The 17,518-nt window shown below is 38.9% G+C and overlaps 1 protein-coding gene across 1 annotated transcript in view; it reads left to right on the top strand.

Annotated features, from left to right (window-relative positions):
* DLG2 (discs large MAGUK scaffold protein 2) overlaps positions 1–17,518 on the top strand; it is a 1,033,121-nt gene that overhangs the window by 7,709 nt on the left and 1,007,894 nt on the right. The window contains exon 3 of the mRNA XM_051620514.1: positions 10,363–10,494. Within this exon, the coding sequence (XP_051476474.1) occupies positions 10,363–10,494 (132 nt within the window). The remainder of the gene's footprint in view (positions 1–10,362; positions 10,495–17,518) is intronic.

Raw genomic sequence — 17,518 nt, forward strand, 5'->3', positions numbered from 1 at the left:
TCTTCCCTGGCTATATGGCATATATTGCATTATGCTGCAGTGGAATAATTCAAGTCACTTTCTGATTAAGTCCTAGGTGCTGTGTACTACAATCCTCCTGTCTTGCAGATGGATGCCTGCTGAGCTGTGCTTTTAACAAAAACACCCAAAACACCCCAAACCACCACAAACAAACCCCAAACCAAACTTTGCAGATCTACAGATTCAGTTGTTTAGTGTCCAGAATGTAGAATTAATTTTCTGTTGTTGCCTGGAGGCATGTGTTTTGTCTCTTAATTCAGAGACTCTAGTCTAGTACAAAGGTTCTTAAATTAAAAATTCAAACATGAATGTGAGAAGATGTAAGAGCACAATGCATATTTTGGTAATAAATAAAGGTGATTTAATCTCATTCCATTTTACTTTTTTGCATCACTAGAAAAAGTTAGTGTACTGAATTATATCTGGGTTTTCTTAATTCCACATTGCTTTCTTTCATGTGATATAATGAGGTTGTATGTATGAGGTGGGAAGTTATTTAGTCCTGAACAGACAGGTTTTTTGTTAGCTTTCTCTCTCATTCCAGTTTTCACATTTATCTTAATTCTGATGTTGACTATTCTCTTAAAGCAAAAAAAAAAACAAACAACAAAAGCCAAAACACAGCAGCTATATTAAATGTGTAACTTCTATTTTAACTCTTGCAACTACACATCAAGTTGCACTAGTTTTGTGTGTTATATAAAATTAGATTGTAAGCTCTTCAAAGCAGGGCTCTTTAATAGTTTTATACTGTTAAGATGTCAATTTACATTTATTCTGCTTCATAAATAAGATATTTTAATTTGATTCTACATCATTTGGGGGGTTTGTGGCTTCATTTTTCATTCTGTCTTCATATTTACATTGTTGATTTAGTATCAGCATTCATACACCTAGATTTTAACATTGTGACACTTGAAATGCAGAAAGAAGTAGTTCAGGTGAAGCTAGTTGTGTTTGCAGAGTTTCTCCAGTTACAGAAGGAGTCTCAGGGCTCCAGAGTCTGCTCACTCTACTGTCTGAGACACAAACAGTCTGCCTAGCCAGGCCACAACAATTTGAGAAAGGATGATTTGCAATCAAGCTCCACATTACCTTCAGCAGGGCTGGGAGACAAGAGAGTTCATTGAACAAAAGGAAGGGCTCTGGTGGGGTGAGCAGTTGATGCCAGCAGTTGCTGAAGCCCTTCTGTGCTTCCTGAAGAGAAGTGATATGGTAGGAAGAAGAATCCAGGTCCCAGAGTGAGCTCTTCCTTGTTATGGTAAAGCAGAAAATGAACAGATTACACACTTGAATACTAAGGATTTCTAAAAGATTTAATTGTCATTTACAGGAGAAGAATTGTAATTTGCTGGAGAAAAGTTTGTGATTTTATGCTGAGCCAGTGACTAACTAATCTTTATATAGTTACCCTGTTCCCTGGGTAAGTACATTTAGTTAAGTTTCAAGAAATACGTTAAAAATTAAAAAGTATTTAAAGGTAGAAGTTTAACATACGAGATTTATGGTTATATGTTGTAAAATCAAGCATGAAGATATGTAGACAACGACCTTACATTACAACTAATTTATAATTGGAATTTTTTGTAAGGAACCATTTTTACTTATAGTAAATTAGATACAAGTTTGATTATTAGCAAGAACCCAAGCACTCTTATTATCCTCAATTCCCTGGTCATTTGTGTGGGTGATGATTCCTACAACTGACACAACTCCATCCACCAGTCAGTGTTCTCTGGCATTCCTGGGCTTTCAGCCAAAGTTTAGAGACTGTGCTTTAAGATAAATTGAATTCCAGAAAAGAAAAGAACAGGCTTTGGAAATGTAAGCAGTGTACAAAAGTTGCAGGGGATGGAGCTGTTTAACCTAGGAAGGAGACTGAGCAGGGGAGGGACACGACAAGTCACACAATATAGAAGAGGCTATAAAGGGAATAATGGTTTGCTTTCTGCATTGACATCTGGATGACAAGAAGTAGTTGCCCTGATTTATAGCAAACAAAAATGTACATTACATAGTAGAAAAAAACCCCAAAGCACTAGAACCTTCAAGCAGTGGAGTTAGATGATGAAGGATCTTGTGGACTTTGTAGAAGGTACCGGTGAAGTTAGGCATCTGTGGGATGGATATAAATCCTGCACAGCAGGGAGGCAAACTGAAAACCTACCAGGGCTCTTATAGGCTCCATGTGTCTGTAATTTCTGTTTCTCAGAGAATTCAGCTGACACATCATAGCACAGCTCCTGCCCCTCACAGTGATCTGACTCGCAGACCATTCAGCTCTTCGTTGCGTCATCTGCACAAATCAGTGCTCTGTGACAGGAGACTGCTGTGCAGCTTCTGCTGTTTGCTGGCTGCCTTTTGCACTGTTTGGTTGTGCAACTGCATGTTAGAACTGTTCAGCACAGAGCTGCCCATCCTCCTTACTCTAGTCCAGTTTCCCTTGACATTTGGGTGCCTAGTTTTGCTGTGATATACCTGAGCACACAGTATTGCCTTGTTCTGTGAAATGTGCTGTGGTACTTGCATAGCAGTTCTCCTCAAAGTGTATTGGGCCCATTTCTTGTCTGCCTACAGCATAAGGTCTAGAATAACATCACTTCAAACTAGACCATTCCTAAATTTGTGTTTTGTGGGAAAGCAGCCTGTGCAGAGAACTCACCAAGGCTACAGGTAATTTAGGGATGTTACACTTCTTACAGTTAAGTGAAAGCAAGGGCAACTCAGAGTGCAACCTTAACTTTAATTATAGCTCCTTGAAAGAATCTCTCCACTGGCTCAAGAGTAATCATACACGTGTCAGTCTTCTCTGTGTCCTCTGTATGCTGATCTGGTTCCAAAAAGCTGAAACCCCAGAAATAAGTCTGCCTGGTAATCCCAATTAAACCTCTCTTTTTCTGTCCACTTGTTTTCCCTAGCAAGACAGAAGATGGGTTTATGTGTCATGTGTACTCTCAGGAGCTGTTATTTTTAACCCTTTTGCTTGTTTGTTGCGAGTGCTCATCACACTGGGTGTTAGTACTTGTCACATATGTAATGCCTTATGTTTCCTCAAGGCTGCATTACCCATATGTTGCCTTTTCTTAACAGCTCATTAAAGTCCTATTGGGGACACGAAGAGCCTGAGATGCTGAGAGCTTTCTGGTTTGTACAGGGCAACATATTCCCTGTCTGCTTTCCCTCTGTGCAATCTGCTAGATTAATTTACACCTCATATTTGTGTTTAGATGTAAATATTTTACGGTTGTCATTTGTCTAATAGTTGTCTGGCCTTCTGAAGCATTGGAGCCTACAGCATGCGTTTTCCTCAGCCATCTTAGTGTACTGTTTCTTGTGTTTATTTCTAAACTTTATCTGGCTTATACTTCCAGTTTACAAACTGCAGATTTTAAAATACAGGTTCAAAATTTTAAAATACAGAGGTTCGAAGCAAGAGATCTTAAAATAATTGAGGCAGGGAACAGTGTTTGCTCAGACCTCTGGCTTTTTTGTCAGTGGTCATCTAAATGAAGGTGTGAACGCTTCAAAAGTAAAAGTACCTTTTAAGATCCTTTTCTTCTAAAGTTATCAAAGTTCACTGAGAAAACTCTACTCTCTTTCCTGGTGCTCTGATTTAATTTCTCACTTCTATTTTGGCTGCTGTGTTTTTCCTCCCCCGTTCTTCATGCCTTTTCCAATTTCAGTGCCCTACATTTTCCCAGTTCTGGTCGTCCAGAAGATGGAAAGGGTCTCCTGAAATGTGTTGGTGTGTTCTTCTTTAAAAAGATACTTACGGCGTAGACTTTGCAAGTCAGAAAATAAATAAAAACCCTCTTCAGAAAGGGAGCAGATACAATTAGGAAACAAAGAAACAGAAAAGAAATAGAAATTAAAAACACCCTTAATCCTGTCAAGGCAGCTATGGTTAGACGTCAGCTAATGTTAAACATTTCTCACTGATGAAATAATATTTCTGTTAAGTCAAGATTTTTCGATACCATTGCACTGCAAGAGTCTTTTAATTCACAAACTCTAATGCCAATGGGAGGAAAGAAATGCAAGGATGCAAGGATCCTACACTTGTGCACAGGCTTTTGTAGGCTTGATGTTCCGTGAGAGGCAATGACTGCCCCATACTGCTTTGTTTTGGTGCAGGATGTTGTTAACCAGCTGACTGTGATTTCTTGCACATGCAAGGCAGAAGTTTCCAGCTCCTCAATGGGTTTGGAATTGTATTGCTTTTCAGTCTGCATCTTCTGAGCTACCTTGCTGTGTAGAAAGAGTTGGGTGACAGGATCACACTTCAGGATCATTGAGGCCTTGTGCAAAGTGGTCTAGTTCCTCATAGCAGGGAGGTTGGACCCTGATGGTCTTTAAGGTCCCTTCCAGCCTTAACCATTCTGTGATTCTATTCCATGATTCTGTGATTCCTGTGGAAGGCAGCAGATGCCCTTGGCAGACTTGCAGGTGTTCAAAGCATAGCAATTTATCTGCAAAACCAGTGATTGATCCTGGCTGATATTGTATAGGGGTGCATATAGAGTTTGGTCTAAGTGCCTTTACTATGGCCAGAAGGAATAACAAGAGCTTGAAAATAGGTTTCACAAACGGAACTTCTTGGAGATTGGTTTTGAATTAGCTTTATCTTCCCTGTATACTTTAAATTGATCCTGTTAGTAAAATCTTTTCCAATTTAGTTATTGAAGCCCATAGGTATTCCTAAATTACCTTAGACCACATATATTTCACTCATCTGAAGAATAAATGGTTTGAGTAACATCAGGGAGATATTGAGAAGAACTCTTTCCTGTATCCTATAGCTGTTCCTATAGAAGTCATGTTGTATGAGCCGTGTGCATTACTTTGTACCTGCTGGTAGGAACGGCTTCATCTCTTGTTGACAGTATCCCTGAGAAATCTTTTCTCTGGAATTTACAGTGATGCTGTGTTTCATTCAAATATGACTTGGGTAGTATTAGCAGTGTATTTTCTATAATAATGAAGCTTTAATAACCTACATTACATAAAAGGGTGTCTGTAAAGTGTGAGGATTATAAAGTGTGGCTTAGAATAATAACCCCAAGGAAAGGATTTGCCTTTTTAAAAATTCTTTTATAGATCAATAGATTACTTTAAACAGAGACTCGTTCTGTAGAGGAAAAATTAAATCAACTTCATGTGTGGTAAAACTTTAGATTGAGGGTGGAAAAAGTCTTCCAGATAATTTCAATAAGCAAAGTTACTAATCTACAGTTTTCTTTCAGTATCACATTATTTCTGGTTGCCCGTTCCCTGATGAGTAATGCAAACCACCAACATTTGTGAACTGTTTAAAAATTATGGTGACTGAGCAATAGGATCTACGGAATTGTTCATAGAATCATAGAGTCATAGAATGCCAGATTGGAAAGGATCTCAAGGATCATCTGGTTCAACCTTTCTAGGTAATACTGTAGTTGATATGAGATAGCTCAGCCCCCTGTCAAGCTGAGACTTAAAATGGTCCACAGTGGGGCAATCTAACACTTCCCTTGGGAGACTGTTCTCACGGGGAAAAAATTGCCTCTTCTGTCCTCAGGAGCAACTTGTGCCCATGACCCCTTGTATTTTCCATGTGACTCCTTGTAAATAGGGAGACTCCATCTTCTTGGTAGCCACCCTTTAAGTACTGGAACATGGTAATAAGGTCTCCCCAAAGGCTTCTTCTGTCAAGGCTGAACAAACCCAGTTTTCTCAGCCTCTCCTCATCTGGTAGGTCCTCCAGTCCTCTGATCAACCTTGTGGCCATCCTATTTGCTGGTTAGTTTGAGTTAATCCGTCATCTCCTGGACAAGATACTGTGGCACCATAAACTCTGTTTTATCCTTAAAGAAATTTTTCTTATTATTTCTTATTAATATTAATTATTATTATAATTAATAATTATAATATAATTATTTCTTATATAATAAGACATTTTCTTATTATAAAATTAAAGAAAATTTTCTTATTATTTCTTATTCTAGACACATACTGTCTAGAATATATGTGAGCTTTTGTGGGACTATCTTCTGAATGGTTCTTGTCAAAGTCATCTTTCAAAGCCAATAGAATCAATTTTGAAAATAGTATCATAATATGCAAAGAAATGGGAAGAAGATCTAGATCTATATCCAAGTGATACTGACTTTTTAGTGGTCTTTTGTTAGCAGGCAAAGGACCTATCAATGATCAACACAGAGGCCCACAACTTGGGACATTGAGTTGTCTGCTCAGTGGATTTATGGTCTTGCTTGAATTTGATTTTGGTGGAAGCACTGAAGAATTGTGGTTTCATAGAAAAAAAATTTCTTGGATGTGTTTTTGATACACTCTGACTGTAAGGTACAAGACTTATTTTGGCTGCTCCAAATGATTTGTGTGCTCCACTGGATACTGCCATCCCATGCACAGAATGATCCAGTCCTTCATGAAAACCACCATCTGCTGTTCTTGATGAGAAGAATGTGTATGGATTCAGCTTCAGAAACTTTGGTTTAATTTGGGTCACAGGGAATGTGGTTCTTATTTGTCTATTGTGCTTCAATCCAGGCAATCAGTTCTTGCAGTATTATTTAAACTTTGTAGCTGTCAGGCAGTCCCAAAAGGCAAAGTTCTGATTGTCCCCATCTGCTTTGGGTATAACTGGCAGTTGAAGATGATTATCATCTTGGAGGGACTACTTAGTTTTCTTCAAACATGCCATATCACTGGTCTACTTCATATTCCTGTTTGGTTGTTGTGCAGAGGTATGGATGTTGTGTGGCATTGCTGAACAGGATTATGCCCCGCTGTGCTGGATACTGTGCAAATCCATGTGAAGTTCTGGTCCCAAGTTATTCATAACCACTGAAGTTTGTCAAGAAGGCTGGAGGTTGCTTTTTTGAAAACCTAGTCTGATGCCAGGATGGCTAGAGATTCAAATAGTCCTCATAAACCCCAGTAGCAGTGGTTACCACACCTTCCCTGACGTGCTGTGATACTCTTAGTCAAACTGTGTTTCCAGTTGATATCAGAACATCAGTGGTGGCTTTCAGAAAAATCAGGTCAGTTTGGGGGTGGCTGGATCTCCCAGGACACTACAGATTATTTGGAAAACTAGATATATTGCTGCTGAGTCCAACTGTGCAGGAAAAACCTGTAACTCCATGCAGGAGCTCAGTGAGGGAGTAAAAATTAATGTATCCTATTAAAGCTAGAGAGGAAAATCAGGCAGGAAGACAATTACTTGATCTGGGATTTAGCTGGGATTTAGAGTTAACTTTAGAACTCTTGCTCGTTGTTCAGTTTGTAGATTTTAGGACTTGGTTTTGGGTCAAGCAAGAGTAGCATTTTTTTCATCGTGATTAATTGAAAAGTAATAAATAAAATGAAAATAAAACTCTGCTCATACTCCCAAAGGATGCTACTTTTTCTAGCTGTTTTTAAAATAAGAACCATACACTTTGGGGGAGGAATGATTAATGAAGCATGTCAGGATGCCTCACCACATGACTAAGAAAGAAGGACTAGTGGTTGGGTGTCCCTTGTGTGGTTCCCAAAGGGAGACAGGCATTTAAATCCCCGCTTCCCCATTTCTCAGCTGGTCCACTTCTGAAAAGTGACCTCACTCCTGGATACTCTGCAGTGGTTTTCCATCACTCTCTGCTTTGTATGATTATAAATAATCATGTGTTCTTTGCATATGCCTGTGTATATTGGGGGGAAGATGGATGCCTGATTCCAACCCTTGCTTTAAGCTATTAGCTAATGATTCTGCAGACAGGAGCCAGTACGTAGGTGAAAGCACAGGTGTCACAGGTGGGTCAGATATGCTTATGAAGTCAGTGGAAGGTACATTGTGATTGAGGTTTTCCATGGAAAAGAAGTTGAGCTCATATGTCGAATATGAATAGGTACACAGAATATTCCAACCATATCACACCTGGACCCATAACTTTGAGGCTATGCTTTTCATTTGGGTGATCCTTGATGGGAGCCCTGCCCAGGTATTCTGACCTGGCCTTTAAAAGAGCTTATGTCTCTCTGTAGGTTGTAAGTGGGCCTTAAGTGGGGGGTCCTGGTGGACAGGAGGATGACCATGAGCCAGCAATGTGCCCTTGTGGCCAAGAAGGCCAATGGCTTCCTGGGGTGTATTAGAAAGGGTGTGGTTAGTAGGTCAAGAGGTTCTCCTCCCACTCTATTCTGCATTGGTGAGGCCGCATCTGGAGTATTGTGTCCAGTTCTGGGCCCCTCAGTTCCAGAAGGACAGGGAAGTGCTTGAAAGAGTCCAGCACAGAGCCATGAAGACGATGAAGGGAGTGGAACATCCCCCTTATGAGGAAAGGCTGAGGGACCTGGGTCTCTTTAGCTTGGAGAAGAGGAGACTGAGGGGCGACCTCATCAATGTTTATAATTCTGTTTAAGGGTGAGTGTCTGGAGGATGGAGCCAGGCTTTTTTCAGTGATGTCCAGTGACAGGGCAAGGGACAATGGGTGCAAATTGGAACATAGGAGGTTCCACATAAAGATCAGAAAAAAACTTATTTCCTGTGAGAGCGACAGAGCCCTGGGACAGGCTGTCCAGAGAGGTTTTGGAGTCTCCTTCTCTGGAGACATTCAAACCCCACCTGGACACATTCCTGTGTGATGTGCTCTGGGTGATCCTGCTCTGGCAGGGGGGTTGGACTGGATCATCTTTCGAGGTCCCTTCCAACCCCTAAGATTCTGTGATTAAGTGCCTTTAGGTGCAAGCAAGGCAATTGCCTCACCCTTACCTGCCCCAGGACAGCTCTCATAGAAAGAAGGGATTCCTCTAGGAGACCCCCTCAAGGTGTGATTGAAGCAGAGAACTTTGAACTGCTTCATTTTATAAATGTCTGCACTGCCGTAAAATGCTCCCTAATCTTCATATATGTGTGATATATACATAATTTTTTGGGTATGTATATCTGTGTGCATATATATACACACACATGCATTTAAATAGCATCACTCCTTATTAATTATATTTTTCATTTCTCTGGTAAAATGCTTGTGACCAGCCAGAATTTCAGTGAGGTGAAACAAACAAACAAACAAATTACATCTTCTTAAACATTAATAATTTATGAAATATTTCCCCCTTTTTATTTGAGAATATTATCAACTTCCAGAATACAACTAATGTTTCTGCCTCTACTGTGAACTCACCTAATTGTCACACCACAAGGCCCAAGCTACAGGGATCGTGTTGAAGATCCTTGGACAAGCAAAGATGATCCATTTTTATGTAGTTTTATTTCACTTAGAAAAAAGTGTGAGAGCAGCTATTTTGATTTTCCAACTTTATTGAGTTTAATCTAACTAAGGATTCTGAATTTATCCCGGTAATGAAGCTTGCACTGAACTCTACTGTAAGAGATTTATATTGAGGAACTTCTTTCACTAGAAATAAATTGTATTTTTATTACTGTTTGTTAATCTTATTGCAAATTTGGAGGCGGTATAATTACAAAAGTGTGTGCAGATATCTCAGTGCCATAATTCTGTGTACTTATGTGTGGACATTTCTGTGAGATAGTTAGGATGAAGATGAAGTCTTATACCCCATATTTCTCTATTTTCTTATATGTAAGATGGTGATATTTGGTTTTCATACAATTTTATGCGTCACTCATGCTCTTGGCAAGTGACTAAACAAAGATAATAGCAGTAGGAGAAATGAAGCTCTCTTTCTCTGAGCACTTCCAGAAAGGCTGGATTGCTACATTTGAGCCAACACATGAATGGAATTCTGCTCTCAAAATGTCATTTTTACTCAAGAGATAGATAGCAATTTGATGTAGGGAGGGAACAGAAAATAAAAACCAACAACCCCCTCAAACACCTGCCTTTCAGATACACATTTGCTATTCAGAGAACTGAGTATTGCAGATGCCAAGCAAACACTTCAGTGTCTTCTCTGAATATGTTTTAAGGCCAGCTTTCCTGCATGGCTCTCCATAATGGTTATTGTCTATAATTTTGTAGCTTCTGCAAATTGTAATTTGGTCCAAACTCCATAGCTTCCAGCTGGTTTTGGATAAATGAAAGTTGGACTCTTGTCGATGCCATTCAAAAGATCATTTTACATTTGCAGGGAGATCTCAGATCTGCAGCAATCTTTCTGGTTTGGTGTTAGCTGAATCTCTCCCTTTTGCCTGTGTTGCTGAAGGAATACAGCTAATGGCACGAGGCAACAGCATTTGGTGTAAATTTTCCTTACATGTGTGAACAATGGCTTTAGAAATATGGAGTTAATATTTGAACACTTAAATACTTTCCAGAGCCAATAAAAAACTTTTTTCTTTCTTTCTTTTTTTCTTTGGTACTTGTTCATTTTTAGATACTGACCGAGCTTTGGTGCTGCTGGAAGAATACTGTAAGAGACTAAAGAAGCCAGAAGAGCAACAACTGAAAAAAGCCATCAGAAAGGTGATGGGCATCTTTAAGAGCAGCTTGTTTCAGGCACTTCTAGGTAGGTACTAATACTTAGCACTAGATGTGTGCTCTTGCCATAGGGACTTCTAGAGTTACTAGGTCAGACCTAGTATCTTTTTAAATTGGTCACTATTTAATTTGTGTTTACAATGAAACAGCACATTGAGATGATCCTTCCAGGTTGTCTGTGGTGAAACTCTTTGTCCTGGTATTTCAAATGTATTTGCTTATTTCTAGTGAAGGAAAGAGTAACAAAAAAAAACCCACATAAAAGATAAGGCATTGAATAGTTATTCTTAAACTTTGCTGCTTTCTTTTGTTTATTGGAAGTTATTGAACCAGAGTAAGATAGACCTGTTTATGCGAAGTTGAAGATGAAGCCATCTCCATACAGGTAAATGGCCAAAGTTTCATTGATTTCACTGGGACCAAGCAGCATCCAGAATCTTTGTGTCATTGGTGTTATGTTTTTGTAAAAATGTCAGCCACAGAAACTCAGAAATGAGTCAAGGAAAATGCTCAAGGACACAAGAGACATTTTGGCAGAATGTTCCCATCCGTGCAATGTTGCAGTGTTCAAATAGATGTGCTGGAGGATCACTCAGTCTTTTTTCCATTTACTTGAAGTTCCCCTTTTCACTTTGTAAATTGTGGAATTTGTCAAAATTGAGAACTTGATGATTTGCAGCTTCATATAAAATAACCTCCATAAGTTATTATATGTAATTTTTTCAAGGTGATGAACCTACCCATGTGCTTTAGCACCTTTGTTGTCCCTTGTGCTGTGTCGTGCATGTGCTTCCAGTCATGGAGAGTGGTGACAGTAACTGTGCATCACCCTTGCTCTACCTCCCTATGCCTTCTCACCCACGTTCCATTGGCCCCTTGGTGTTTTGTTCCTTAGCAAACATCTGCCAATTTTCTGCAGAGCTAGTCTGAAGGGCACATTTCTCAACAGAAATCATGTTTGTGGAAGCACACGTACCTTCAAGTTACACTTTTTCAAAGCCAGAGTTCCAAGTGTGCTTGCTGCAGAGCTACAATCAGGAGCAGTTAGGGAGGAAAATTGATTATACATCATAAAAGTAGAAGCACACCAATACTGCACTATTACTGTGAAGGTGATGGAGGTCTGGGAACAGTTTCAGTAATTTCTGTACCATTTCTGAAAAATGTATGTTACCAGTCTCTAACATTTCCTGCAAATGGAAGTAACTAAGGTCAGTGCCATTTTACTTGTAATTTCTTTCAGTTTCTTTAAAGTGATTAGCTCAATTTTGTAAACCTCACATAATTTGTAATCTCTGTGTATTCTTTAAAAAAGGAAACAGATTCATAATTGAATGGAATTTACCAAATAGTTATAGATAGATTTGAACTAAATAATGAAAAAAAGATTGGACCCTTCTGTGTTATTTTTATGATGGTAACTAAGGATGTGGAAGTACGTGCTGAAGAAATACACAGGTCACAGAAGCTGTACATTTACTTCTTCAATACTTTGGTGTACTCCTTCAAAGTGTTTTAAACAACATCTCTGCTTTGTGTGTGTCTACACTGCAATATTTGTTGATGTATTACATATGCCACAAATGAAGAAGTGATTATAGATACATTAAGGTTGAATCCAAAAGAATAAATTAAATCTTTTGATTGCCACAAGAACAGATTGAGGGGTGTGATGTTACAAAATTTAGACAGCATTTTAATTTGTAGGCCTTTGGATGTCTTGTCCTTGTTCTTAAATGCTTCTTTTTAAAAAAGAGATGGGGGAATTACAAGATGTGTTCTAAGTCTCTCAGTTTTACATTTGATTTGCTATTTGGGTGGTCTAGGTTCTTGAATAACACAAAAGAGTGACCTCTCATCAGTAATGTAAGTGTGGTAGATGATGATATTACACAGTCTATAACAACGATATTGCATAATACTTGTTTTAAAAAAACCCAGTTCCATGACATCTGTTTTAGCTTCCCATCATAGTTTCTTCCATTCACCTATAAATCAGACTGCCATACAAAATATCAAAGGCAGAGCTTCTGGTCTTTTCAAGTTCTGTACTGCTCATGTTACTTTGTCTTTTATCTCTACATGTAATGTCTGATGGTCTTGAAAGTGTCCATTTTTGAGTGCCTAAACTTAATTAGACTTAATTTTCAGAGCCTGAGTGTTCATTGCTTTCCAAAACTTGATCTCATTTACAGCTCTCAAAGGTTGGTTTTGTCCAGAACTGATTGATCTTTTGAATATTTAGGCTGTAACTGATGATGAAAAACGTGAATTTTTGTATCGAATCATTAACCTGCATGCAGAAGTACACGTTCCTACCAGACATAAAATTAACACAATTTTATGTGCCAAATTAAATTTTTGTAGGTCCTACAGCTTTGGTAGAATAAATTCAGCTGCTGTAACCATCCTTGCCCTTTAAATGTGTTCAGTTAGCTTCCAAAACACCTTAGAAATCTGTAGGATGACTTAAGTTGAGTATAACAAGAACAGATAAATAATTATTATCAGAGGCACTTTTCAAATGTAGTGTTGTCCAATTCTGTTAGTTCTCAAATTTTGCTTGTGATTTGATTCAACAAGCTGTCTTTGAACTTGGGCTCTCAGTGTGCATGTGATTGTTTTTATCTTCAATGTGTGAAGTAAATATTAACTGTTGATTACTGAACAGGGGAGTAACACGAGGAAAATGAGGATTCAGTATTTTTCAAATACATATTCTACACATGCAAGAAGTGACTGCAAATATGGAAGGAAAAGTCCTGCAAGTGATTTACAGAAGGATTATTGAAGGATTGTCCTTTTACATTTTAATTTGGTTTCAAAAGCATCTCCTTTTCCCTTTGGGCTGTTCTTTTTGCTGGACTTCTTGCTGGAGACACTGTGTTCAGTTACAGCCGAGTTGGTTGCTGAGAGGCCCATTTTCAAAGCAATGTGTGGAGCTGCAGTCTCTCGAGTCCCATTTACACTCCAGTGGCCCAAACATAATGCTTTGAAAATCCAGCCCTCAGAGGAGGGAGAAGAAACTCTTCAGAAGGAGCATGCAAGGAGAAGAACACATCTTTAGATAATGACATTACTCTTAAGTTAATTCAAAATTATTTTCACCAAAAGAGTGGTACCAATCCATCTGTGCATGCTGAGGAGTATGGTACTGTGGTTATTATGAGCTCATAAGGATTTCTGCTGTTTGTAGGGTCACCCATAGCTAGATGATGTGGAAATCACAGGGTCCTCTCAGATGGTAGGACACGTTGATCCAATGTGAATGTTTATTTTTTTAAAACCCTGCAAGGAAGAGGAAATGAAACCTGAAGAAATACAAATGCCTTGTTTGTTGGGATTGTCTCATAATGGGGCATCTTGGAGGCACCATGCAGAGATAAAAAATAAAAACCATGAAAGAGAGTAATAACAGGCATCCAGATGTGTCAAAGCAACCAAAACTTTTTGGTTTGCAGTTCTGTTCTTTATGAAACTTAATCGGGTTTTATAATGCAATGCATACTTTAGTATAATTTATTTCTAAAAACCTCTGGTGTATTTTTGTCTAGGCTTCATTTCATTAAGAAAAGTGCATGATTTTGCAGCTTAGAAGGCCTTTCTGTGCAATGAGAATGGATGAAAGAGGTTTATGTTGGGGTTGGATTTGTTTGGTGCTTTTTTGTGTGTGTGTTGGGGTGGTTTTTTTTGTAGATACATCTCTATAAAACATAATTTTGTTTCCAGAAGGAATTAAAGTGCCACAAATAGCTATAATCATCTTATACAGTATTAGGTAAAAACTAATCTCAATAGGTTTTTCTAAAATTCAGATAAACCCAATCTGCACTGGATGACGTATTTCCGGAGGACTTTGAAACCATGTGTTATGTTTTTTTCTCATGCTTGCAAAAACCATTGCCTGAGTTTTTAAATTGCATATATTCAGTTAAAATCTGCATAACCTTTTTTGTAAATACTATCATACTGTTTCTGCAAAATAATGTGGATCTTATGAACCCTCCTATATAAAAATTGCTGCACTAAGCATTACTGTGAGGATTACAGAATTTACTGGTCATCTGTGCCACAGCCTCTATTTAGAGACTTAAGATATAATTTTGTGGATTTATTAAGAGGGATTTTTTAGACTCTTTACCTCATTCAGCTCGCTTTTAAATAAACCCTATTACAACAATTGATTTTAAAAGAGCAGTAATACCTTTTAAAAAGGAAGTCAGATTATTCTTCTGCAAAGATCTCTGGAGCACAGATCTTACTGAGGAGTGTCTGAGGGAGTCTGAGGTTGTTAAGCTTGGAGCAAAGGAGACTGAGGGGAGACCTTATTGCTGTCTACAACTACCTGAAAGGAGGTTGTAGCGAGGTGGGGTTGGTCTCTTCTCTCTAGTGACCAGCAATAGGACAAGACAAAATAGCTCAAGTTGCACCAAGGGAGGTTTAGATTGGATATTAGGAAAAATTTCTTCACCAAAAGGGTTGTCAGGCACTGGAACAGTCTGCCCACAAAGTAGTTGAATTACCATCCCTGAAGGTACTTAAAAGACATGTAGATGTAGTGCTGAGGGACATGGTTTAGTGGTGGACTTGTCAGCTGGATTAATGGCTGGACTTCATGATCTTAAGGGTCTTTTCCAATCATAATGATTCTATGATGCTATCACAACATATTACTTTTCTATAAAGTTTATATCAGTTAAGTGGCAGTGTAACTCAATACTGTTATATTGGTGTCCAAACTTCCAGGAATCTAGTTGTATCTTGCAGTCCTCTATGTTACTGTAGGGTGCTGTAGGACAGATAGGGCATATAAGGAAGGTATGAACTATAACTATTTAGGAGAGCCAAAGGAATTCCCCCTTTGCTTTAATTATTTTAGGATGTACAAATCTATTAAAAATCACATAGCCACTGACAAATGCAAACATTGAGTCTAGCAAGTATGAAGCATGTCAAGAGTTTGTTTTCCTATGGTTTTGTCTTAATTTGGTTGAGTTTGGTGTCTACAAAGCTGTGAGCTGGCACTGAAACTCCCCTTGGAATTAAAGCAATGGTTAAATTTCAGGATGGTTTAGGTATGAGAGAAACTGAAGAGGAACCTGTCATAGGAATAGTGATGGGATATTGGAACATGCCCCTGCCACAAAAGGAAAACTAAGAGTGAAAAATGGGAGGGATTTTGATAGGTACAGCTCCACATGTCAACTGTGAATGGTAAAAAGTCCCCCCATTTCTAGGCTTTAATGCTGAGAAGAATAATTTTTCAGTTGACCATACTGAGAGAAGAATAATATTCAAGCAATTAATGGAAATACACGGAAATTTTTAAGCAAGTTGTGTTTAAGGAGAAAATCTTTAACTAGTGAGAGAAGGAAATCTGAGACTAGAGGAGGTGGGTCAGGACGGGGGAATAGATGTGTGAACAGCAGGGTAAATGGTGAGAAAAGTAGGAGACCTGCAACACAGTCCTGGGCTGGAGATGGAGCCTGCACCAAAATAAGTCTTGAAGAACATTTATAGATGTCAGAGGAAAGGTTAGGATCATGCAACACCTCAAAAATCTAGTGCTAGTCATAAAATCTGGCCTTCAGTGTTAAAAAGCTTATGAGATTTATCCAAAAGGCTTAGAAATAATTATAAAATACCACAGGTTGTGGTCTGGTTCTGTGATCTGTCTTAAAGAAACACTCAGTGCAGTGGTATTTTGTGGTTTTTGTACCTCTTCCTTCGAGCAAATGTAAAATTTGACATACTTGGCACCACAGAAAACAAGGCAATGCCAAATTTCGCAAGGCTCCTGCTAAGTTGAGGATATCAAATTGGAGAGCGTTACTGACAATCCCCTTTGTGAGGCAATGGTGGCCCTGCTAGTACCAATCTTCCTCAATCCACAGGAGGAAGCATGTTTCAGCACTTAGTGCTGTGTCAGTGTAACAGAGATGAAAAATATTTTACATAAGTTGTTGTCTAGGGAAAATTTACAATAGGAAAGTACAACTGGGTGTTCTCCATTCATAGTTGCCAGGCTTGCTCACAGAAGATGTTTTTAGTCTGCTCATGTGTGTGGCACACTTAGCTACTTACAGTGCTCCTGAATGGAAAGTCACTGATCTCGTACGTCGTTGTTCTCTAGACTTAATCTGAGTGAACTGGTTTTTTGGGCATGTCAGGCTCTTTCACCTCCTGTAATGACAGTGAATTCCTTGGGAGTTAATCCTGTGCAGCCAAGCCTGTGTCCTGCACAGGGATGTTAGACAATCCTCTCGCTGAGGGCCAGAGTCCAGCATTCACAAAGTCAATAGAAAAAAACTCCCATTGACTTCACTTGCCTTGGATCATGTCTTGAAGTGATTCTTTCAGATTTATATTCAGATCTTCCCTGTCTGAGAAATAAAGATTCTTTTATAGCTGTATCTAAAAATATTGAAACCCTCCCTGACTATTAAAGATGTCGAGGAGCAAAAGAAATTTGCAAAAACCCTTCAGTGCTCTGTCACATTTGAGAAGCACTCAAATGACATCTCTGACAATGGGGAAGCCTGTTATTACTGGGTACAGAGTCCTACTTTCCCAAACTGGCATCTTTCTTTGTTGCAGCATAAATTACAGCAGAACTGAAATTTAAATTCAAGAGCAGCTTTTGTTTTGCCTGAAGACAGCTGCAGCTGCTTTTATTCTTCAAGTCCAATTCTCTTAGTAAGCAAATTTGTGCTTTCTTTCAAAAGAGCTAAAGGTAGCAGTGCTACATCTTGGGGAGGGTTTGAAGCTGTGTAATCAGGTTTTTTTTGGTGAGCTGGATGGCAGCCAGCTCGAGGAACTAACCCTCGTGGTTCTCTAGCAAAAGTCTGGTTGTGCAAAGTGAACTATTTGTTCCAAAAAATAACAGATCCAATAGTTTATTGTGGATTTTGGTCCACCACTATTTTTGCTCCCCATGGCAGTGAAATATACCCTGCAGGATCTTCATTTCTCCCCAGCTCTTCTAGCTCTCCCCACCCCATGCTATCTGCAGATCCCTTGTAAGAGCTGAAGCTTCTTCACTTCTCTCAAGT

This window comes from Apus apus, chromosome 1 (assembly GCF_020740795.1).
Source record: "Apus apus isolate bApuApu2 chromosome 1, bApuApu2.pri.cur, whole genome shotgun sequence".
In the NCBI taxonomy this organism is placed as follows: Eukaryota; Metazoa; Chordata; class Aves; order Apodiformes; family Apodidae; genus Apus; species Apus apus.